Source organism: Rhinolophus sinicus, chromosome X, assembly GCF_036562045.2.
Source record: "Rhinolophus sinicus isolate RSC01 chromosome X, ASM3656204v1, whole genome shotgun sequence".
NCBI lineage: Eukaryota > Metazoa > Chordata > Mammalia > Chiroptera > Rhinolophidae > Rhinolophus > Rhinolophus sinicus.
In genome coordinates this window covers 24,001,297-24,026,397 of record NC_133768.1, presented here as the reverse complement: position 1 = coordinate 24,026,397, position 25,101 = coordinate 24,001,297, and the positions used below count along the sequence as shown (strand labels likewise).

Here is a 25,101-nt window from a genome sequence, read left to right as displayed (position 1 = left end):
TAAGCCCAACACAAAAAGCCACATATTGTATAATTCCATTTATATGAAATGTGTAGAATAGGTAAATCCATAGAGACAGAAAGCAGATTAATGGTTGCTAGGGTTTGTTAAGAGGGAAGAATGTGGAGTGACTGCTTGATGGGTACAGGGTTTCTTTTTGAGATGATGGAAATGTTCTGGAATTAAGTAGTGGTGATGGTTGTACAGCACTGTAAATATACTAAAAGGCATGGAATTGTACTTAAAATGTCTAAAATGGTAAATTTTGTTTCATATGAATTTTACATCAATAAAATGAACCTCTTTGAGTAACATTTTTGATAGATTGTGAATTGTTAGATCCAAATGAGAATCACTCATATTTTGATGCTCAGAATAAGAACTCTAGGTAAAAAGCACTTATTTCAAAATACAGTAAATATATAACTCATACTTTTCTGGATGAGCCACATATTAAAAAACCATAGAGAAGCTTGAGCATTTGTGGTAAGGACTACAGACTGGGTAGTGGGTGGCAGGGGAAAGGAGAATAGCTAAGACTTAGAAAAAGCATATATCATTTTACATGTCTGATAGAATAGCATGTTTATTTTTATTTTTGGGAAATATTCTATACTAGAGATGACTGCCTACTCCAAAATCCATTTTTATCCTTATTGTCTTGTAAAAGAACCCAATTTTTACCAGAGCCTATGGCTGTGTAAAGACTACTTTTCCCAGTCTTCCTTTCAGCCAGGTGTGGCTTTGTGACTAAGCTCTGCTCAACGATATGCAAAGCAAATGGTGGCATGTTAGCTTCCCAGTAAACATGTTCGAAGAGATATTTTACCTCTTATTCCTTGTCTTATCCATCTTCCTGAGGGCTGGTGTGTGGATTTAATGGCTGGAGCTACAGCAGTCACCTTGACCATAAGCAGTAGGCTTACAGTTATGGTGAAAAAGGAAGATGGAAGGATGTTATGATGGATCCTTGATGAACATGGAAATGACTTAACAGCCGTGAAGTTTCCATCCCCAGACTAATTATAAATGAGATAGAATGAACTTCTGTGTTGTTCAAGGTACTATTATTTTGGATTGAATGCCTGAGTGCCACAAACAGAAAAACTTAATCTTATCCAACTAGGGCTTTAATAAGAGACATGGGAGAGAGACTGAAATGATTTGAACATTCCAAAAGTTTTTAATAAAATCTCTTGTGGATCACTTTATTTCTTTTTTCTTTGTCACGAAACCAGCCATGTTCCAGATGGAATTTGTTCTAGCAACCTGGTTCTTGGAGTGAAGATAGCATGAAAGAGAGCCACAACCTAGCCATGATAATATAAGCAAGAAACACATCTTTGCTGTTGTAGGCCACTGAATTTTGGGGGTTACTTGTTACATAGCATAACTAGCCCAAATTCACTAATACAGATCCCAAGATGAAGAAGATGCTGATTACAAAACTGAATGAGACGTGATTTGTATCCTCAAGAACCTCATTTTATAATAGGGAAATAAGTACATCAAAATAATTACAAACAATATATCAAAAGCTAATAGGACATGTAGAAAGTACTATGATTACATTGAAGAATGACAAACTCTATTTAAGGGGTTTTTGGGAATGCTTCAGTAGGACATACTACTGAATTTGAATTTGGAAGGCTATGTAAGAGTTCAAATAATTTTTTTTTAAAAAAGATTTTATTGGGGAAGGGGAACAGGACTTTATTGGGAAACAGTGTGTACTTCCAGGCCTTTTTTTTCCCCAAGTCAAGTTGTTATCCTTTCTTTTTTTTTAAAAAAAATTTATTTTTTAAATTTATTGGGGTGACAATTGTTAGTAAAATTACATACATTTCAGGTATACAATTCTGTATTACATCATCTATAAATCCCATTGTGTGTCCTTTCAATCTTAGTTGTGGAGGGCGCAGCTCAGCTCCAGGTCCAGTTCTAGTTGCAGGGGGCACAGCCCACCATCCCTTGCAGGAGTCGAACTGGCAACCTTGTGGTTGAGAGGACGCACTCCAACCTACTGAGCCATCCGGGAGCTCAGCGGCAGCTCAGCTCAAGGTGCCGTGTTCAATTTTAGTTGCAGGGGGCGCTGCCCACCATCCCTTGCGGGACTCGAGGAATTGAACCAGCAACCTTGTGGTTGAGAGCCCACTGGCCCATGTGGGAATCGAACTGGCAGCCTTCGGAGTTAGGAGCATGGAGCTCTCACCGCCTGAGCCACCAGGCTGGCCCCCTCAAATAATTTTTTAAAAGAAGAACATTCTAGATACAAGTACAATGCTCAAAACTATAGAGGTATAAAAAATTAACTTTTAAAGGAAGAGCAAGAAGCATGATGGGTTCTGGGGATGTCTAATATCTGTGTGGGCATCTATAAGATGGATGAAAAGTTGAGAGATGAATCCAGAAAGCTTGTTAGATTATATAGGATCATATACACCACGCTAGGAAGGTAGTGAAGATACAGGCAGATCAGAATTCTAATTTTGTCTCTGCTATTAAATATTCTCCACTGGATAAAGAACCTAAGTTTCTTCATCTGCACAATAGGATCAATAACACCTACCTTATTGATTTGGTTTGAAGAACAAAAGAAGTAACTAATACTCAATAAATCTTAGTTCCGTCCCAGACCCATTATGCTAAGAAGGTGATGTTTCATGTAAAGGGCTGTGTTTGGAGTGTTTTTAAAGCAAAGGGTTGGTGGGATCAGCCTCATATTTTAGAAAGATTACTCTGGCAGCATTTGGAAGATAAATGGGGTAGTGGATAATGAGAGGCAGAGAGACCAGTTAGGAGTTCAGTGCTATAAAACCATCAAGATATTATGAGGATACAAGCTAAGGCAGGGATAGCAACTGGCCTTTCCCCTTTCTTCTTATGAATTCCTTAGATGTCATGCATATATATCAGTGCCCTCAACAGGGCAGAGAAGCTCAAGAGAACCACTTGTGGTTTCCCAGGGTCTCAATTTTCCATTGGTGAATGTGATGCTGACTCCTTGCTAACTACACTAGTTTATGTACTGAACTCTCACTATTTTAGACCTGTATTCCTTATATTTTAGTATTTTCTGGGGTCTAGCTTACTATGCCTCACTCCGTGTTTCAAGTCCTACCCTTCTCCACTGCCACTTCTGTCCCATCCCCTTATCAGTCTGCCAATCTGATAAACTGATCAGTGTTAATGTGATAATGGGACAAAATATTTTCATTTACTACAGTTTCCATGTTTGCTTTCATCTATGCTTTCTGAAGACTTCATTATCCCAAAAGTTTACTACTACTACTGCTACTACTTGCAGGCTACACTGTACTGACCTTTAATCAAAGAACTGTAAAAAATACAAAACAAAGCAATGCATAGATGTAATTAAGAATGTTAAATTAACATTTAATAGATGCCAAACAAGGTAAACCTATTTACGAAGACCTTTTCTGTCTGAATAGAAGATACTTATTATGAGATTAAAGTTCATCTGCAGAATTAAAAGATGCCAATAATACAAAAGTTAACGTTTTTTTGTTAATACAAAAGTTAACTTAGCTAAGGCAGCTAAGGCATTTCTCTTACAGTTCTAGATATAAGAGAAATGGCAAATTACGAGTATGTTTTATTTACATCACCTTACTTCCAGTTTTGGTGTATGTTAGCAAGATGGTTATGAAAAGTTTAATTTCTTATTTCTCTGTGTCCTTCCTCATATGTGGAGTGCCTACTTCAAATGCTGCTGAATTTTTATTGAATTAACCTTTGGGGTCTGTCCCTGATGGCATCTTTTACTTCCATCCATCAGATTCCACCTAGGGGGGAGGCACAGAAGCGGCACTGGAGAGTTTCCTTTTAGCAGCCTATAAACCAAATTCCACCATGCTGAATCTTGTGGGCTTCAGACCACTTTTGGCTCAGTCCCTGGAATACTTTTTCACATTACACAATTTCTAAAGAAAGCACGGGTGTACGTGCATGCATGCATGCATGCACACACACACACACACACACACACACACACACACACACACACACACTCCTAACAGTTTCACGTTTAATAAACTGTTAACCAGACAATAGTTTAGTGGTTACCAGAGGGTAAGAGGGGAGGGGGTGGTAGATGAGGGTAAAGGGGATCAAACTGACTCTGGGTGGTGAACACACAATGGGATTTATAGATGATGTATTACAGAATTGTACACCTGAAATCTATGTAACTTTACTAACATTTCTTACCTCAATAAACTTAAAAAAAAATAAACTGTTAACCAGAAGCTTGTGGCTCAAGGTATCAGGTGGAACACAAACATTTACCTCTCCTCACAGAATCCTATTGAAATGACAACGTAAATAGTACAGAGGAAATAAATTGATTATAGCTTTGAGAAGGAAACAATCACAGAGATTTGTATAGATTTTTGGAAGATGGAAGGGAGATATAGTTACACTGATAGATAAACCAGGGCAGAGGAAAACATGACTCAGGAAACACATTGGAAAAAGCTACTGAGAAGGTTGGCATTTTCCACCTGGCAGAGCCCTCAAAGAGGCTCCCATAGCAGAGAGAGCAGGCATGGGTTGCTGGGTAGTTGTTTAGGTGATTAATTAAGGAACTGTCCATGGAGTAGTTTGCTCAGTAAACAGGAGAATGAAAAAGAAATTCCATACAGGCATCCAGGTACAGGAGACCTGGAGAATAACCATCACTGCTCCCGATGCTACGGACATAGTGGCTAATACCTCAGTCTCAATTCTCATAGAATGCATATTCTCACAGGAGAGGCAAATAAGAAAAAAATAATCATATATATATATATATATATATATATATATATATATATATATATATATATATATGTAAAGATAAGGGCCAAGAAGAAAAGTAAAGTAGGCAAGAAGGCTAAAGAGTGGCCGAGATGCTACTTTAGACAGGGAAGTCAGGCAGGGAGGGCCTCTCTGAGGACATGACATTTGAGCAAAGCCTAGTGGAAGTTAAAAGAATGAACCATGTGATTATCTGTAGAAGGAGGGGCAACAATCCAGCTGAGGGAGATTTCAGGTGTGAGGAATATCAAGGAAGCCATGTAGCTAGAGCACAGTGAGTGAGAGACAGATGTTGGAGAGAGCCAGGGCCAGATCCTGTATGATTTTAAAAGCAAGGGCCTACACCACTTGACTTTTTAAAGTGTGATGGAAAGTTACACAATCTCAGTTATCTTTAAGCATCACTCTTTATTTGGAGAACTAGTTGTAGGAAGAGAACAAATGGAAGCAGGAGACCAGTGAGGAGGTTATTGCTGGAGTTGAGGTCAGACAAGATGATAGTTTGAGCCAAGGTGTAGTGATGATAGTGATGGGAAAGTTTGGATCTGAGATACATTTTGAAGGTGGAGTTGATCAAATTAGCTGCTGGGTTAGTTGCAAAGTATGAATCAAGGATAAGTCACTTTGGAATGAGAGGTCAGAAGGCTTCAAGAAACATGTCCCAGCAATGTAGTTTGAGTACCTGGATATCGCCATATTTCAAGCCTCAAGTGAGGCCTGTGTGAAGGTTCTAATTTTGCTTATACTTCTTCGACTAGGTTGAAAAATCTTCAGAATCCGTGGATAATGTCAAAGTAGTTAGAAATACCCAAAAGATACATGTAACGCTACAACCCCTACTTTTGTAAAATATTGTGGCTCTCTGGTGAAATTTTGTTGTTTTATTGATAAACAGTAACTTTTTTTTCAGTCAATAAAAGTGTGCTTATTGAATAAAGATTCAGTCAGGACAAATTATAGATAATGCTGGGTAAATGTCCTTGCTGGCTCCCCCCACTCAAGCCTTACTTATCTAAAGAACTGAACAACTTGGAACATAATGGTAACATGGTTTTCAAAGATGAACAAGCTCAGCAGAAGAACGCTGAGGTAGTTATAGTTTCACCTCAACCAATTCCCGTATCAGGTGGACTGACGTCAGGGTAGCAAGTGAAGGAAAATTGGCTATGAAAGTCTCTTTCAGATTCCCTGCGTTGTATCTTTGGTCAGCTCCCTGGCACATGCTCACAGTCCTTGTCTGGTGCCCTGCTTCAAAGAACTCAAGCTAAGGCAGCTTCTTGTAAATAAACAAGCCACACCCATCATGAAAAAAAACATCAGTTTGGAAATAAAAGTTTTGATTTTCTTCATTGCCAGCATTTGGTTCTGCAGCAAAGAAATTCACCTATATCCACTCATACTTTTCGTTCTTCATGTTTGCTATTGTGGGCTCAGAGAAAGTAATTAGGTTTATGGTACTACTAATGTTAAGTACATTTCACTCCAAACTTGAATGAGTTATTATTAAGTGTAGGATACCTTATTTCAAATGCATGTGATATGTATATGCACAATTTTAAATGCACAAACTAGACTTAGTGGGGCAATATATGACTTCACAAAGTCTGATGCTTCCAAATTAAAGACATTGCAATCTAACTGCAATAACTCATATTTTTGAGGTATTGTTAATCATTTCATATATTCGACAACTTTGTGAAGTAAACACAGATAAAATATTTACTCTCATTTTCAAGATTATCAAATTAGAAATCAGAGAAGAAGCTGGTGGCAGATCATCAAAATGGCGGCGTGAGGTGAGCCTCTGTAAACCTCCCCTGGAATTGACAACTAATTGAAAAACAATAACTCCACAAAGGACTCCCTGCACAGCAGACAAGCAAAACGAAGAGGCCCTATACTGAACTCACCTACAGGTGGGCGAATCGTGCGAGTGGGGAGGAGGGATGGGAGAAGTGCGGAGACGGAGCTGCGTGGGCACAGGACGCAGACCTAGCTCAGTGCTCCGAGCTTGCTGCGTCCCGGAACCACCGCAGCTGCGGGAGAGGGAAGAACTCGGACTGCTAGGGCTCCGCTTATGGCCCACAGGGCTGAGGGGACAGCATATAACACGGCTGAACCCAACGCTCACGGCAGAGACCTCGGAGAAAAGACTGAGGGAAGAAGGCTGAAAACGGTGGTTTAAGCCCTCACTGCCGAGCAGAGAACAGAAGCCTTAGGCACTGAGACTAGCCGCCCCCTCCCTACCCTCCCAGAGCTCGCCCCGCCCCCACCTGCCTGGTGCTAGAAACAGAACAGTAGCAGTGTCAGATCAAAAGAACAGAATATTTGCTGTTCTGAGAACTGTGGACCGCAGACACAGATTTGCAGCCCAACTAGTTCCAGCAAAGGGGAGGGAGCTGTGGAAGCAGGACCAGCTGTGGTGGTGGTCGCAGCCATTGCTCTGGGCCACCTCTCACAACTCACCCCACCCCTGGCCCCACCTATCTGGGCGGACCGCTGCAGGCGTAAACAGAACTGCTGAAACACACAGGATCTGAATGTGGTAAAGGAAGAGCTTTGGAACTTCAAAAGCTCTCCACATACCCACACAGACACTGTGCCCTGTGACCCAGGTGAACTATTAACAGAGGAGAAGCCCATCTCCCAGGGAATCCCCCCATTGTGTGAGAAGCTGGAATAGTGCAGAGAAAACATAGCACTACCGTGTGAGAGAGAAAAAAAGGCTGTAGTCGGAGAGAAAATAAAACGTTCTACCAACAAGTACTGGAAAACAAAAGAAAGACCTCTTCCTATCAACCTGCTGCAGAAGCCACTCCTATAGATGTCTAGGAAGAGAAATAATAAATCAGTAATTGCCATGAATAACCAAGGCAACAAGACAGCTCAGAAAGGAAGTGAAAAGTCTCCAGAAAAGGAACTTAAAGATATGGAAATATGTGACTTAAATGACAGAGAATTCAAGATTGCAGTTCTGGAAAAACTCAACGAGATGCAAGAAAACACAGAAAGGCAGTTTAATGAACTCAGAAACACAATCAAAGAACAACATGAGCATTTTACGAAAGAGATTGAAATTTAAAAAGAACCAAATAGTATTTCTGGAGATTAAGAACTCAATAGAAGAAATTAAGAATGAAATAACCAGCTTAGGTAGTAGAGTTGACCAGATGGAGGAAAGAATCAGTGACATCGAAGATAGAAACCTGGAAATGACACAGATGGAAGAAGAAAGAGACTTGAGACTTAAAAGAAATGAAAGAACTCTACAAGAACTTTCTGACTCCATCAGAAAGAGCAATATAAGAATAATGGGCATAGCAGAAGGAGAAGAAAGAGAGAAGGGAACAGAGAATATATTCAAACAAATTGTCGATGAGAACTTCCCAAACTTGTGGACAGAAATGGATCCTCGAATCCAAGAAGGAAATAGAACACATAAGTTCCTCAATCCCAACAGGACTTCTCTAAGGCACATTGAATTAAAGCTGTCTAAAATCAACGACAAAGAAAGAATCCTCAAGGCAGCCAGGGAAAAGAAGACGGTAATCTACAAAGGAAAGCCCATTAGATTATCATCAGATTTTTCAGCAGAAACTCTACAAGCCAGAAGGGAGTGGAACCAAATATTCAAACTATTGAAAGAGACACATTATGAGCCACGAATAATATACCCAGCAAAGATATTTTTTAGCTATGAAGGAGGAATAAAGACCTTTCCAGACATACAGAATCTGATGCATTTTCTAATACACGACCTCACTACAAGAAATACTAAAGGAAGCTATTTGACTACCATCAACAGAGACAATTTGTGGAAACCAAAAATAAAAAGGGGGAGAGAAAAGGCCTGTACCGGAATATGGTAATGGAGAAAGTAAGCGTGCTGAAGAAAATGGAATACTCTAAATATCAAACTTTCTTTTACATAAACTTAAGGGTAACCACCCAAAAAAAAATCCAGAACTGAAATATATACTGTAATAAAAGAAGAAACAGAGGGAACAATCACAGAATACCAACACACAGTAATAATAGAAATCAACAAAAACACAAAGAAACAATGGAGACACAGCCTTACCAGAAAACTAAAGATAGAATGACAGGAAATCCTCACATATCAATAATCACCCTAAATGTAAATGGACTGAACTCACCAAAAAGTTACAGAGTAGCAGATTGGATTAAAAAACTAAACCCAACCATATGCTGTCTCCAAGAGACACACCTCAGCTACAAGGACAAGCATAGACTCAAAGTGAAAGGGTGGAAATTGACACTCCAAGCAAATGGTACCCAGAGAAAATCAGGTATAGCAATAATGATATCAGATGAAACAGACTTCAAGGTGAAAAAGATAACAAGAGACAAAGATGGACATTTCATAATGGTAAAGGGAACTGTACAACAAGAAGACATAACAGTCATCAATATTTACGCCCCCAATCAGGGAGCACCGAAATATACCAAGCAACTACTAACAGAACTAAAGGGAGAAATTGACCAAAACACAATTATACTAGGGGACTTAAATACATCATTGACAGCTATGGATAGATCATCCAAACAGAAAATAAATAACGAAATAGCAGCCCTAAATGACACATTAGATGAAATGGACATAATTGACATTTATAGAGCACTTCATCCTAAAACATCAGACTATACATTCTTTTCTAGTGTACATGGAACATTCTCAAGGATAGACCATATATTGGGACATAAAATCAGTCTCAACAAATTTAAGAAGATTGAAATCATACCAAGCATATTCTCTGATCACAAGGCTTTGAAATTGGATATCAACTGCAAAAAGAAAGCAGGAAAAAACTCAAATACATGGAGATTAAACAACTTACTTTTAAAGAAGGACTGGGTCAAAGAAGAAATTAGAGGAGAGATCAAAAGATACATAGAAACAAATGACAATGAAAATACATCCTACCAAAATTTTTGGGATGCAGCGAAAGCAGTTTTAAGAGGGAAATTTATATCATTACAGGCCTATCTCAAGAAACAAGAAAAATCCCAAATAAATAACCTCATGTTACACCTTAAAGAATTAGAAAAGAAGAACAAGTGAAACCCAAGGTCAGCAGAAGAAAGGTAATAACAAAATCAGAGCAGAACTAAATGAAATAGAGAACAAAATCACAATAGAGAAAATTAATGTGACAAAGAGCTGCTTCATTGAGAAAATTAACAAAATTGGCAAACCGTTGGCTAGACTCACGAAGATAAAAAGAGAGAAGACACTAATTAACAAAATCAGAAACGAAAAATAGGAAGTTATCACGGACACCACAGAAATACAAAGGATCATCCAAGAATACTATGAAGGACTATATGCCACCAAATTCAATAACCTAGAAGAAATGGACAAGTTCTTAGAAACATATAGCCTTCCAAGGCTGAACCATGAAGAACTGGAAAATCTAAACAGACCGATCACCAGTAACGAAATTGAATCAGTCATCCAAAACCTTCCCAAAAGCAAAAGTCCGGGACCAGATGGCTTCACTAGTGAATTCTACCAAACCTTCAAAGAGAATCTAATACCAATCCTGGTCAAACTCTTCCAAAAAACTGAAGAAGACACAGGACTCCCTAACTCATTTTATGAGGTCAACATTACCCTGATACCAAAACCTGGTAAGGACAACACAAAAAAGAAAACTATAGACCAATATCTCTGATGAATATAGATGCAAAAATTCTAAACAAAATTCTAGCAAATCGAGTACAACAATGCATTAAAAAGATTATTCATCACGACCAAGTGGGGTTCATCCCCGGGGCACAAGGAAGATTCAACATCCGCAAATCCATGAATGTGATACATCACATAAACAAAATAAAGGACAAAAATCATATGATTATATCAATTGATGCAGAAAAAACATTTGACAAGATACAACATCCATTTATGATTAAAACACTTAATAAAATGGGTATAGAAGGAAAATACCTTAACATAATAAAGGCCATATATGACAAGCCCCCAGCTAATTTCATAATTAATGGTGAAAAACCGAAGCCCTTTGCTCTACATTCAGGAACACGACAGGGCTGTCCCCTATCACCTCTGCTTTTCAACATAGTGTTGGAAGTCCTTGCCAGAGCAATCAGGCAAGAGAAAGAAATAAAAGGCATCCAAATTGGGAATGAAGAAGTTAAATTATCACTCTTTGCAGATGACATGATGCTATATATAGAAAACCCTAAAGACTCCACCAAAAAGCTATTAGAAACAATCAACGAATACAGTAAAGTTGCTGGCTACAAAATCAATGTACAAAAGTCCATTGCATTCCTATATACTAACAATGAAATCTCAGAAAAAGAAATACAAAAAACAATTCCTTTTGCAATTGCAACAAAAAGAATAAAATGTCTAGGAAAAAACTTAACCAAGAATGTGAAAGATCTACATGCTGAAAACTACAAGACATTTTCAAAAGAAAGTAAAGAAGAAACAAAGAAATGGAAAGACATTCCGTGCTCATGGTGAAGAATCAACATAGTTAAAATGGCCATATTACCCAAAGCAATATACAGGTTTAATGCAATCCCCATCAAAATCCCAATGTCATTTTTAAAGAAATAGAACAAAGAATCATCAGATTTGTTTGGAACCACAAAAGACCCCGAATAGCCAAAGCAATCTTAAGAAAAAAGAACAATACTGGAGGTATCACACTCCCTGACTTTAGCTTGTACTACAGGGCTACAATAATCAAAACAGCATGGTATTGGCAGAAAAACAGACACATAGACCAATGGAATAGAATTGAGAACCCAGAAATAAAACCACATAAATATGGACAGATAATTTTTGACAAAGAAGCTAAAAACATACAATGGAGGAAAGACAGCCTCTTCAATAAATGGTGCTGGGAGAATTGGATAGCCACGTGCAAAAGAATGAAACTGGACTGCTATCTGTCACCATGTACCAAAATTAATTCAAAATGGATCAAAGACTTAAGCATAAGACCTGACACAATAAACTGCATAGAAGAAAACATAGGTACTAAACTTATGGACCTTGGGTTCAAAGAGCATTTTATGAATTTGACTCCAAAGGCAATGGAAGTAAAAGCTAAAATAAATGAATGAGACTGTATGAAACTTAAAAGGTTCTGCACGGCAAAGAAACCATTGACAAAATAAAGAGGCAAACAACTAAATGGGAGAAGATTTTTGCAAAGAGTGCCTCTGATAAGGGTCTAATATCCAAAGTATGCAGGGAACTCGTGAAACTCAACAACAAAAAAACAAACAACCCAATTGAAAAATGGGCAGAGGACCTGAAGAGACATTTCTCCAAAGAGGACATACAAATGGCAAATAGACATATGAAAAAATGCTCAACATCACTAATCATCAGAGAAATGCAAATCAAAACCACAATGAGATATCACCTCACCCCAGTCAGAATGGCTATCATCAACAAGACAAATAGTAACAAGTGTTGGAGAGGCTGTGGAGAAAAAGGAACCCTCATACACTGTTGGTGGGAATGCAGACTGGTGCAGCCGTTATGGAAGGCAGTGTGGAGGTTCCTCAAAAAATTACGAATAGAATTATCATATGACCCAGCAATCCCTCTCCTGGGTATCTACCCAAAAAATCTGAAAACATTTATACATAAAGACACGTGTGCTCCAATGTTCACTGCAGCTTTGTTTACGGTGGCCAAGACATGGAAACAACCAAAATGTCCTTCGATAGATGAATGGATATAGTAGATGTAGTATATATACACAATGGAATACTATTCGGTGGTAAGAAAAGATGATATAGGAACATTTGTGACAACATGGATGGATCTTGAGAGTATGATACTAAGCGAAATAAGTGAGACAGAAAAAGCAGAGAACCATGTGATTTCACTGATATGTGGTATATAAACCAAAAACAGCAAAAGAACAAGACAAACAAATGAGAAGCAAAAACTCATAGACACAGAAAATAGTTTAGTGGTTACCAGAGAGTAAGGTGGGTGGGGGGTGGGAGATGAGGGTAAGGGGGATCAAATACATGGTGATGGAAGGAGAACTGAGTCTGGGTGGTGAACACACAATGGGATTTATAGATGATGTAATACAGAATTGTACACCTGAAATCTATGTAATTTTACTAACAATTGTCACCACAATAAATTAAAAAAAAAAAAAAGAAGAAGAAGAAGCTGGTATTTGGTGGAAAGAACTAGGAGCTTTCCACCAGGGCTGGCAAGATTGTTAAAACCCACACAATCATGGGGAAAAAGAAGTTTGGGCAACATAGTGAAGTGAAAGAAACTGTTCACTTACTGTGTCATTAAACAGGCATTTGTTGAGTGCTTTTAATAGGTCAGGCGATGTACAAGGCATTCTAGGTATAATGATTATGAGAAATAAGTTGCTAAGAAAAGTTGGAGGGGAAATGAAAGCAATTTCCTGGGAGGGAGATATTATAAAAGTTCCAGACCCCAATACAGGTGTCTGTGTGTGTGTGTGTGTGTGTGTGTGTGTGAGAGAGAGAGAGAGAGAGAGAGGGGTATTTGTAACTAATATTACTATCACTATTAGGGGACATAGCTATGTGGAATAACCGTGCAATGATTTTCAAAGTGACCAGTCAAAAATAGAGAGCCCAGAAATAAATCTATGCCTATATGGCCATATAATCTATGACAAAGGAAGCAAGACTATACAATGGCTTTAAGACAGTGTATTCAATAAATTGTGTTGGGAAAACTGGAAATATATATACAAAACAAAAGAAAAAAAAGAAACCGGACCACCTTCCTACTCCATATACAAGAATAAACTCAAAATGGAATAAAGACTTAAATGTATGACCCCAAACCATAAAACTAGAAGAAAACATAGGCAGTAAATTCTCTGACATTGTTCTTAGTAATAATTTTTTTCTGATAAATCTCCTCGGGCAAGGGAAACAAAACAAAAAGTAAACAAATGGGACTGTATCAAACTAAAAAGTTTTTGCACAGCAAAGGAAACCATCAACAAAACGTAAAGACAACCTACTGAATGGGAGAAAATATTAGCCAATGATACATCTGATAAAGGGTTAATATCCAAATTTTACAAAGAATTCATACGACTCAACCCCATAAAAACAAATAATTCAATTAAAAATGGACAGAAAACCTCAATAGACATTTCTCCTAATAGGACATACAGATGGGCAATACACATATGAAAATATACTCAACATCACTAATCATTAGAGAAATGCAAATTAAAACCACAATGAGATATCACCCCACACCTGTCAGAAAGGCCATCATCAATAAATCAACAAACAACAACTGTTGGAGAGGATGCTGAGAAAAGGGAAACCTTGTGCACTGTTGGTGGGATGGCAAATTCTTGTAACCACTATGGAAAACAGTTTGGAGGTTCATCAAAAAATTAAAAATAGAACTGCCTTATGACCCAACAATTCTACTTCTGGGTATTTATCCAAAGAAATCCAAAACACGAATTCAAAAAATTATGTGCACCCCTATGTTCACTGCAGCACTGTTTACAATAGCCAAGATATGGAAGCAACATAAGTGCCCACCAATAGATGATTGGGTAAAGAAGATGTGGTACCTATACACAATGGAATATTACTCAGCCATAAAAAAGAATGAAACCATACCATTTGCGACAGCATGGATGGACATAGAGGATATTATGCTGAGTGAAAGAAGTCAGACAAAGGCAAATACCATACAATTTCACTTATATGTAGAATCTAAAGAACAAAATAAACCAAAAAAATCCCCCAAAACAGAAACAGACTCATAGATACACAGAACAAATTGATGTTCACCAGATGGGAGGGGGTTGGGAGCTGGATGAAAATGGTGAAGGGATTAAGGAGTATAAATTGGTAGTTACAAAGTAGTCATGGGGATGTAAAGTAAAGCATAGGGAATATAATCAGTAATATTGGAATAGTTATGTATAGTGCCAGGTGGGTACTAGACTAGTCAGGGGGATCACTTTGTAAATTATATAACTGTCTAACCATTATGCTGTACATCTAAAACTAATATACAATAATATCAAATGTCAAAAAATAAAAAAACCAGTCAAATCAATTTGAATAGCTTGTCAACCCACAGGATAATCATTTTTAACCTGCCAGTCAATTTAATTTATTAGATAATTTGATCAACATCTGGTATTGGGATGCATTCAAAATTGGTAGATGTAATATAATAAATTGAATTGATCAACATTTTTCCTTGAATGGAGTGGTTCTTTGGGTGATTTGGAAAGTTGATTATAGAACATTTCAGAATTACTCTATGAATCATTATTCCAGTTCAGCAAATATGTGAACTCTAAGGCAGGACTGCCTTCTGTGTAGCTCATCCGAAGAAAATAAATAACGATGACTTGATCTTCTTTAGGGGTTTCATGAGTCAGCAGCTAAAGCCTATTAACTCTTCCATAAATAGAGCTTTAAACATTCTGGGTCTTGGAAATGAAAAAGAGGGAGGCTATCTCTTGGATTTTATCAGCCACTATTCTTGTACAATAGTGTTTACCCAATATTTACCTTGAAAAATCAGGAAAACACTACTATTACTCCCTGTCACCTGTTTATTGAAGGAGCTGAATTCTGAGGCATTCCAGCTCTTTTAAGCCCACATTGAAAATTTATATCAGGTTTCAGATCATTGTGCCTTCCCAGGTCAAGAGCAGCTTGCTGTGCAAAGGTCAGTTTTATAATTTTACCTGGCTTTATCCCCACCTGTACTCCACTCCTACATCCTTTAGCGAAAACTGCATTACTTTGAAGTTGAAGGTTGCATTCAGGCAGGGAGAGTAGCTTTACTCCCACCCTGAGTTGGAACAGATAATGGATTCTGCAGAGCAGGTGTCCAACTGACCAAGGTCATCAAATAATGATTCAGGGTAAATATCCAAATTGCAGTTGTGGACAAACTCAGCACGTGACAGGTGCAGTTGATGAGTACCCTCTGTCTAGCTGTCACAGTGGTCTGAGGACATGTGACAAATCAAATGAAGAAGCCTGCATCTGCCTTAGAAGGTTATGTCTTCACTAATCCTGTAGCCACTGGCAGGTTGGCATTACTTGGTGCAAATCTCTGCACTGATGTGTTTAGATGATTTTGTTTCTCAGGAGCTATTTGTTCAGGGGAAAAAATGGAAAGTGGAAAGATGAAGTCAGTTTTCTGCTGAAATTTCCAAAGATGAATACTTGTGAAGAACAAGCAGGCAATCTCATCTTAGACACACTCAATCCAAAGAACCTAGAAAGTCCTTCAGAGTTGCAAATAGAAGATTGCAACTTCAAAAAACAAAAGCAAAAAAACCCCACAAGAATAAAACACATCAGAAGACTGCTCCTGGGAAAGAACAGGAATTGTAACCAATATATTACAAGTTCATGGTTCTCAACATTGTACTGAAGTTTCAATGTGAGATAATGCCTGAAAGTCAAAGTCAAAGTCATTTAATAGTGTGAGGTGTGAAGGATTAAACTCACACAAAAAAATGGGTTTAAGTTACTAGGTTTCTTTTTTGTTTGTTTTTAAATACAGTAGACAAGATGAGTTTGAGAAAAACCTTTGAATAATATAGGGATAGAGTACATATATGAAAATAGTTTATAGCATTTTTCTGCTTTCATAGTTGAAAAGGCTAATGTAAATTTTTTTAATTTTTATTTTTGACATTCAATATTATTTTATATTAGTTTCATGTGTACAGTATAAGAGTTAGATATTCATATAATTTATGAAGTGAACCCCCGATAAGTCTAGTACCCACTTGGCATGAAAAGGCTAACGTAATATTGAACGTTTTGCTCAATGTTAAGTCATTAGGAAGTGAACCAGTGTAAACTCAAGTGGCTTTATATTTTCATGTAGTGAGGAGGTTAATAAAACGTTTCCTTGAAGGGCTATATTGAGGAAAAAAAATAACCCTTGAAGGACTAAGAACAAAGTGTACAGATTAATATCGGTTGATAGAATTTTTCCCATTTCACAAGTGTGAAAACTGAAGTTAAATGACTTGTCCAACATTATATTTTAAGAGTGAAAGAGCCCAAATTCAAAGTCCTATCTTTTGACTGTTCACTCAATACTCTTGTTACTTTACCACAGTGACTGCAACACTCTATCAAAAAAGGTCCCCACGAAGCTCTGAGTCCAACAGGGCCTTCAAACTTCTCCTTCCTCCAGAGTCACTGCAGTAATAGTTGTGTGGGAATGCTTGCCCTCTGTGGTGAGAGTAGGAGCTATAGCCTTCTCCTGTTTCTCTAAACACGTGGTTAGCCAACAGAAATATTCTTGAGCACCTACTGTATGCCAGACATTGTTCTAGTTGCTGGGATACAGAGTGACCGATTCCTTGCCCTCAAGGGATTTTTATACTAGTGGAGAGGGGAGACAATCAACCAGCATCAAACAACTAAACAAATAAATCATATCAGATTCGGATAAGTGTTAGGAAGAAAATAAAGTGGGGTAACATAGTATAAAGTAACTAGCACTGGCAACTTACGTTGGGACTGAGGCAGCCTGGGTTTTCAGCTAGGTTGTTTGGTGGCTTCGTCAAGCAGGAAGACTGTAGCAACAGCAATAGCATACCCAAAATAGTAGCTTGAATATTGGAAATGGCAAATGATGAAATGGACAATGAGATAACATTTCCCTAATACATTACTGTGTGGACCAGGTAACCCATCCAGCGTTTTGAGTCTGGGCCAAGAAATGTGGACATGTAGAAGAAAAGGAGACAGCTCCTGGGTGGAGGGTGAGGGTGGCTTTCCCTAGGAGAGAATAATGATGGTATAGTATCACTTCCTAACCCTGAAGTTACCCCACATTATCTTTAAAAAAAAAAGGGGGATACTTATCATATACCAAGCAAACATTTTACATGAAGTAACTCATGTACATGGATTACTTCACAGAAACCACTGTTCATATTTTACAAACAAGGAAACTGAGGTACAGGCGGCTTAAGTAACTTTCCTGTAAAGGGCTAAATAATGTCCCCCAATGATGTCCATGTCCGAATCCTCAGAACCTGTGAATGTTATCTTACATGGTAAACGGGACTTTGCAATGTGATTTAACAATTTTGAGATGGAGAGGTTATTCTAGATTATCTGGGTTTGCTCAATGTAATTATAAAGATCCTTATAAGAGTCAGAAAGGAGATGGAAACAGAGTCGGAGTGATGTGGCCAGGAGCCAATGAATGCAGGAAGCTTCTAGAAGGTGGAAAAGGGAAGGAAATTGATTCTCCTCTACCACTTCTAGAAGAAATGTCGCCTTGATTTTATTTCAGTGAAACTGATTTCAGAGTTCTGGCTTCCAGAACTATAGCATAATCAATTTCTGTTGCCTTAAGTCATTAAATTTGTGGTAATTTGTTACAGCAGCAATAGAAAACTAATACATTGCCCAAGGCCACGGAGCTACAAAGTGTCAGGGTCAGAATAAAAATTTAGGCAATCTGGTGCCAGTGCTAGAGATTTAGCCACTGTGCTACAGGGCTTCTCCCAGGTAGAACAAAATTTCAGGTTGAATGCAAAATAACTATTTGCTAGATTTTTCTCTTAAGCTTTGAATTTCTAGGTCCCAGAGAAACTAAAAAAAGAGAAAGGGGATCCTATGCCAGCTGGTATACACCAGTCCCCTTCCCTGCTCTATGTCTTCAGTCCTGGACCCAAGAGATCATTAAACAAACCTGCCATTTTAGAGATGCGGAATTTGAGGACTAAAGGGTTGTGATTTTGAAATTACTCAGCTGGTTGGTGAAACAATCAACTAGTTACACTAGGGGCAGGTGGTAGTGTGGGGAGACCCACTGATCTCAGTGCCTGTATGGAACTCAAGGAAGGAGGCTGTGTGACAAGTGAGAACCTAAAAAATCCAGGTTTCCTGAAACCTGTGTTTCTCATTCAATTAGGAAGGATGGGAAAAGAAATGTTGATTACACATCTACTCAATGTAATATCTCTAGAAGAAGCCAAAGTTCTCACTGTAGCAAGCTTTTAGCCCCTTGTGATTATTATATTCCCCAATATTAGCCACTTTGACATCTTGGTAGCTGCCCCTATTTCTCTAACACAGCACCTAAGACAGTGGGTGCTCATAAATACTAATAGAATTAAATAAAACGCTTCTGTCATGTGGGGTCTCTGCTCCCGTTCCCCACATAAGAACGCAGGATGTGGTGAGGCCAAAACGGAACACCCATGGAGACATGGATAGGGGAGTCATACCACTATAGTCTCGCTGGCGGCTGGGTTGGAGACACAGGAAACAGGGACCACACGATTTACAATCCACCGTCCTCTTCTCTGCAACCCAACTAACCAGACTACATATGGCAGTTACATCAGTGGCTAATGGCTAACCAGTAACACCTGATGACCATCTACTACCAGAGCCAGCACCTTTCCACGTGAGGCGGAGAGCCTGGAAACTGCTCTCTGGGACTCTGTCCCCACAGCTTCTGATTGCATGCTTAGACCAGTGCTTTTCCAAATTTAAGGTGAAGGCAAATTCCCTGGGGACCTCGTTAAAAATGCAGATTCAGAGTCAGAAGGTCTGATTGGGGCCAGAGATTGGGCATTTCTACCAAGTTCCCATAAGATACTAATAGTACTGGTCCATGGTCTATATTTTTCAAGGTCCCTAAAAATGAAACCTCCCTATCCATATACAAAATATAAGTCATAGAAAGTTTGATCATTCAGTGAAAGTTTCCAAAGATGGCATAGACATATATTTTTCCTCTTTTAGGCACCCCTGCCCTCCCAACAAAGGGAGCAAATTAGATGCCAGGGTTCAATGGAAAGAGTTGGAACAGTGCCCCAAGTACCTGTTCCCTGGCTCTGCTTTGGTCTTCCAGAGGCAGGGAAGGGTGTGATGAGAGGAAACAGGAAAGTGTTCAGCAATTCTCAGGCCTCCGTTCCTCTTCTAGTTTCAGCCTCTAAGTAGTGTCTTTCTGCCCCTTTTGAACCGCTGAAGTCGCCGCCAAACACACCGGAGCGCAGCGCCGCGCCCCCCTCCGCGCCCTTGCCCAGGCGGAGACGGCCGACGCGCGTGCGTGCGCGCTCAGTATAAATAGCTCCCAGGAGGTTGCCACTGGACAGAGTCCGGCTGCGGACACAGCGGGCCATGGCGGGTGAGGACCACCAGTCGCAGGGCAGCATCCTCTACAACATACTCATGAGCGCGAAGCAAACGCACGCGGCTCCGGAAGCACCGGAGGCGCCCAAAGCGAGGCTGGGGGGCGCATGCTGGGGCTGCTCCTGCGGCGCGGAGCCCCCGGTGGGCAGAGAGGGGCTGCCGGGTGGGAGGGCAGTAGAGCTTCTATACCGCTGCTGCTGTTGTGGTGAAGACCACCCGCGGCAGGGCAGCATCCTCTACAACATCCTTACGAAAGCAAAGCAAATGCAAGAGGCTCCGGAGGCGCCCGAGGCGCGGATGCGGGGCGCATGCTGGGGCTGCTACTGCGGCGTGGAGCCCCCAGTGGGCAGAGAGGGACTGCCGGACGGGCGAGCCATGGCGCTCCTGTACCGCTGCTGCTTTTGCGGTGAAGACCACCCAAGGCAGGGCAGCATCCTCTACAGCTTGCTCACAAGCGCAAAGCAAACGCACGTGGCTCTGAAAGCGTCCGAGGCGCGTCCCGGAGGTGGGTGGTGGGACCGCTCCTACTGCGCGCAGAGGCTGGGGGGCAGCGAGGCGCTGCCATGTAAGACGGCAGTGGCGCTCCTGTACCGCTGCTGCCTTTGCGGTGAAGACCACCCGCGGCAAGGCAGCATTCTGTACAACGTGCCCGCGAGCGCAAAACAAACGCACGCGGCTCCAGAGGTGCAGCCGGGGGCCCCCTGGTGGAACCCCTTGTGTGGCGCGCAGCGGCTGGTGGCCCTCAAGAATCCACAGGTGGTCTGCGAGGCGGCCTCCGCAGGCCTGTTGAAGACGCTGCGCTTCGTCAAGTACTTAGCCTGTTTCCAGGTGCTGCCCCTAGACCAGCAGCTGGTGCTGGTGCGCAGCTGCTGGGCTTCGCTGCTCATGCTCGAGCTGGCCCAGGACCGCATAAACTTTGAGACAGTGGAGACCTGGGAGCCCAGCCTGCTGCAAAGGATCCTCACCACCAGGCGGCGGGAGATCGCGGGCGACGAGCCGCTGCCTCTCCACACGCTGCCGCCAAACTTGGTACCGCCCATGGAGGGGCGGCATTTGCCGTGGGCCACCGAGGTCCAAGCCATCAAGAACTTCCTTATCAAGTGCTGGAGCCTGGGGATCAGTACCAAGGAGTACGCCTACCTCAAGGGGACCGTGCTCTTTAACCCGGGTAAGGGCGCCAGCCTGGGGCTCAGGGTTTTCTTTGCTCCGTAGAGCGTTGGGCAGTGCCTACCGGGGGCACAGGCGCTGAACAGCTTTTAGTCGTCAGGGAGTGTCTGGGCAAACGTGAAGAATGGCGACTAACTCAGCATAGTTGGGGGAGCTTCAGAAACCAACCACATCGCGTGGGTGGGCTGCTGCCAGGAACTCAGCCTAGAGGAGGGGGATTTTTTTGTTGAGGTCTGTGCTTGTCTCTACAACTTCTGTTACTACAGAAAAGTTTGTACCTTCAAGGGACATGGCTATTCCTTCTCCTCTAGTCTTTTAGACATCTCTAGTCTTTTAAACATCTCTTTCTGAATCCCAGTCCTGAAATTTACTAGAACTTCTTTGTTGGAAAAACTCTATTAAGACTGGCAAGAAAGGAAACATTTGTTAAGGACCCATAGAGACACCATACCCTGGGGACACTGTCAGGCAGGACACTGGACTTGGTGTTTCTGGATCTGCCTCTGGTCATTTTTATGGTCCTAAGCAACTGGACTATTTCATCCTCCAAGTGTCTGTGATGTATCAGGCTAGCAAAGGGGCAGGAAAAAGACACACTAGGGACTTCGACCAGGAGCACTGTAGTTTTAGAGCTCAAAAAGTCCTTAGAGACCTCCTAATCAACCCCTCTGCCCTCCACCCCACTTGCAAATGAGGTAGCCTAGTCTCAAGTGACCTTACTCCAAAATAAATGGCCAGTGAGTTATGGAGCATGGACCTCCTGTCTCCTGGGCCCAATGGGATGTCTGTTGGATGCTGGACACTTTCCTCCACACAGTACAACCATATCATGGGAGAACATCTCCGTGGACAGTTCGGCACCTAGTCTTGAGTGTGTCTTCCTACTAGGGTCATCTTCAACCAGAATCCTACCACAAGGGTCACAGAGTGCTGGAAGTCTCCAGGCAGCTTGAATTGGGGCAGTTTTCATAATCTCTCCACATCCTTTTTTCCTGACACCAGGAGTCTCTGGTTATGTCCTTGCCTCCTGCCTAGCATTTTTTTGAAGGGGTATAGGGCAGTAATTAGTGGGAAAATAATTCATTCAGATCTCACATTTCAGGATCTAGAGACCTCAGCTCATCCCAGCGATCACTGTAGGTCATCATCTTTTGTTTATATCATTGTTGTCCAAATTTGCCTGTGCGTAAGAAACACTTTAGGGGAAGCTTGTTTAAAGTCTCTCCAGGCTCTTCCCCTAGAGGTTCTGACTCAATAGCTCTGGTCCAGGGTCTGCAAATCTGCATTCATAATAAGTGCCCCACGTGGTCTTTAAGATAATTGAGAAACTGTTTTCTCCTTTAGTCAGTGTTATTAAACATCTACCATGTGCCTTGTTCTGTTGGAATACAAAGATAAGACGGGTTCAGCTTCCAGTTTACATTCTACTAGTTACTACTTTCCTTCTTCTGCCTTGTTTTGCATACTTTTGTCACACACACATGCATGTACGCAAGCACGCACCTCCCTTATTCTTGCTTTGCTTTCCCGAATCCTCCCAATATGAGTTTAGCCAGCTAAGCTGAGTGTGTTTTAAACACAAATGCACTATATTGGGGGTGGGGAGTAATATCTGTGTAGTGTGTATCCTTTCTTTGCTGTTTATTTGTTTCTGTACCTTGATTTTTATGTTTAAACTTTTTTTTTTTTTTACTATGGAGTCCATCTATTTGCCTTTTCTCTTTCATGAATCTGCTTTGAAGGCAAATCAGGGAGGGAGGTTGGAAAAGGAGGGTGTGGTATGAAAGCAGAGAAAAGTGATGTGGAGTTCACAAGATGAAGTTTTAATGAGCCATGAATCTAGGTCTGGAGGAGCTTCAGATTTCCTGTGGAGTTTCATGCAAACCTCTCCTTACTCTCGTCAGTGGAATTCAAACCCAATAAAATTGGATCTCAAGCCTGGAGAATGAACTGTAGATAGCAGGGGATGTTAATGTGTGGACTATGGATTAGAGATGTTGCTTTTTTGGTTCTCATTTATCAAATTTGGTATTTGCCTATTCAAATAGGAATGACTCCTATTGCCATTATTATTTTTTAAAGGACACTGACTGGCTCTGCTACTCTGTGATGATCAGCATGGTGCTTTTAAAATACTTTTCTGTTGGATTTTGTAGAAAAAGAAGGGAAATTATTGTAATCATTATTGACATCATTTAAACCGGTGGTAAATTGGTCATTACTTAAATACAAGTTAAAGAACTTTATAGTAATATTACTATCATGGAGGATCAAAGGACTTTAAAAAGCAGCCTCCTCTTACAACCTTTGTAAACATGCAGGCACTTCATCTTTCTTGCATTGTATTTCACTCAGTTTTACTTGACTATCACACTGTACTGCAAGAAGGTCATGTGTTCTTTATTTGAAAAGTTACTTTTGAACCATGTTGCAATCGACATGTTTTCATGTTTACTTGTTAACCTTTTAATGGCTGTAAAACAGTGCTTTCCAAGACCTCTTACTTTAAAATAATATTTTTAAAAAGAGTCTTTTGGAACTCTCATTAGAATCACTTTTTTTCTTTTCTTTTTTTTTACCTTCCCGAATACAGAAATCATGGTACAGTGAACTAAGTGGCCAGTGTTATCTCTTAAATTACTATGGGACTCTAGACTAAAATCGTCCTGCAGGCAAATAATTAAAATGAGACTGTGAGTCACATTTGTGGCTATGAAGTTTACCACTATTGGCTGGATAATCATTGTAATGTATAATGGTGTGAAATTCAAGAGAGGATGGTAAACTATTTGTCATCTGGCGAAATTTCTTGTCATTGTACCATGGCCTGTTTCCAACAGGTGAAACGTAAAGGTTGAAAGGTAAAGTGCTTACTTCTTGAAATAATTTTACTTTCTTTATATTTGCACAGATAGTGAACTGGAGCAGTGATTCATTAAACTATATTCTACTGTCATATTGAATTACGTGTGCATTTGTTGGCTGAGGGCCAGCAGTTTTTTAATGTGAGGATACAAATATAGTGGATATTAAATAATAATTATATGATGTTTCATTCTTGAAAGCATTGCTCCTGAAACCTTAGAACTGATTTGGCATTTATCCTTGCTCTAGAAAGCTCTTTTCATCGGGAAGCTTGCGCTCTTGTTTAATTTGTGAAAGGACAGAAATGGATATATTTAAAAAGCTAGCAAGGGACTCTTTGAGTGAACTGTTGATAACAAAGATTTTTCTCCTGTTTTCTCCTCCAGACCTGCCAGGTCTGCAGTGTGTGAAGTATATTCAGGGACTTCAGCGGGGAACTCAGCAGATCCTTAGAGAACACATCAGGATGACATACAGGATGCACCAGGCCAGAATCACTGAACTGAATAGTGTACTTTTCCTGCTGAGATTCATCAATGCCAATGTCATTGTTGAACTGTTCTTCAGACCCATCATTGGCACAGTTAGCATGGATGATATGATGCTGGAAATGCTATGCGAGCAGTTATAAAACGCATCTGTGGGCCACACAAGTGCAGTTCACCATGAAGATAGAGAAGGAGTTGTGGGCAGAAGACTGTAAAATAGCATAAAATAAACTTTATTATTATTCTTACATGTATAGTATTTTTGTATTCAATGAAAGAAAAACTTTAGCTACAGACAATTAGAAAATCCTGTTTCATACTGTTTCATTGTGAAAGAAAACATTTGCAACAGGAAACATATCTGTATATCTTTAAGGAAAGAGCAATGTAATACACTAATAAGCTATTTTCACGTTTAGCAACTGGACTTCCTAAAATCAAATTTGTACTATTATGTTATAATAAACGTTAAGGTGTTAAATATTAATTTGACTGCAAAAAGTGCCATCCAGGTTTAAGTAAGACTTCAAAAAAATATTTAAAAACCTAGCCAATATGAACAAAAATTATCTTC

At 40.1% G+C, this 25,101-nt stretch overlaps 1 protein-coding gene across 1 annotated transcript; it reads left to right on the top strand.

The window, feature by feature from the left end:
• The first annotated feature begins 19,895 nt into the window (after positions 1-19,895).
• Positions 19,896-24,737, top strand: NR0B1 (nuclear receptor subfamily 0 group B member 1). The gene is made up of 2 exons (XM_019710541.2): positions 19,896-21,175; positions 24,426-24,737. Exons 1-2 carry the CDS (start codon positions 19,996-19,998, stop codon positions 24,668-24,670), a joined length of 1,425 nt encoding a protein of 474 aa, XP_019566100.1. The 5' UTR covers positions 19,896-19,995; the 3' UTR covers positions 24,671-24,737.
• The last annotated feature ends 364 nt before the right edge of the window (positions 24,738-25,101 follow it).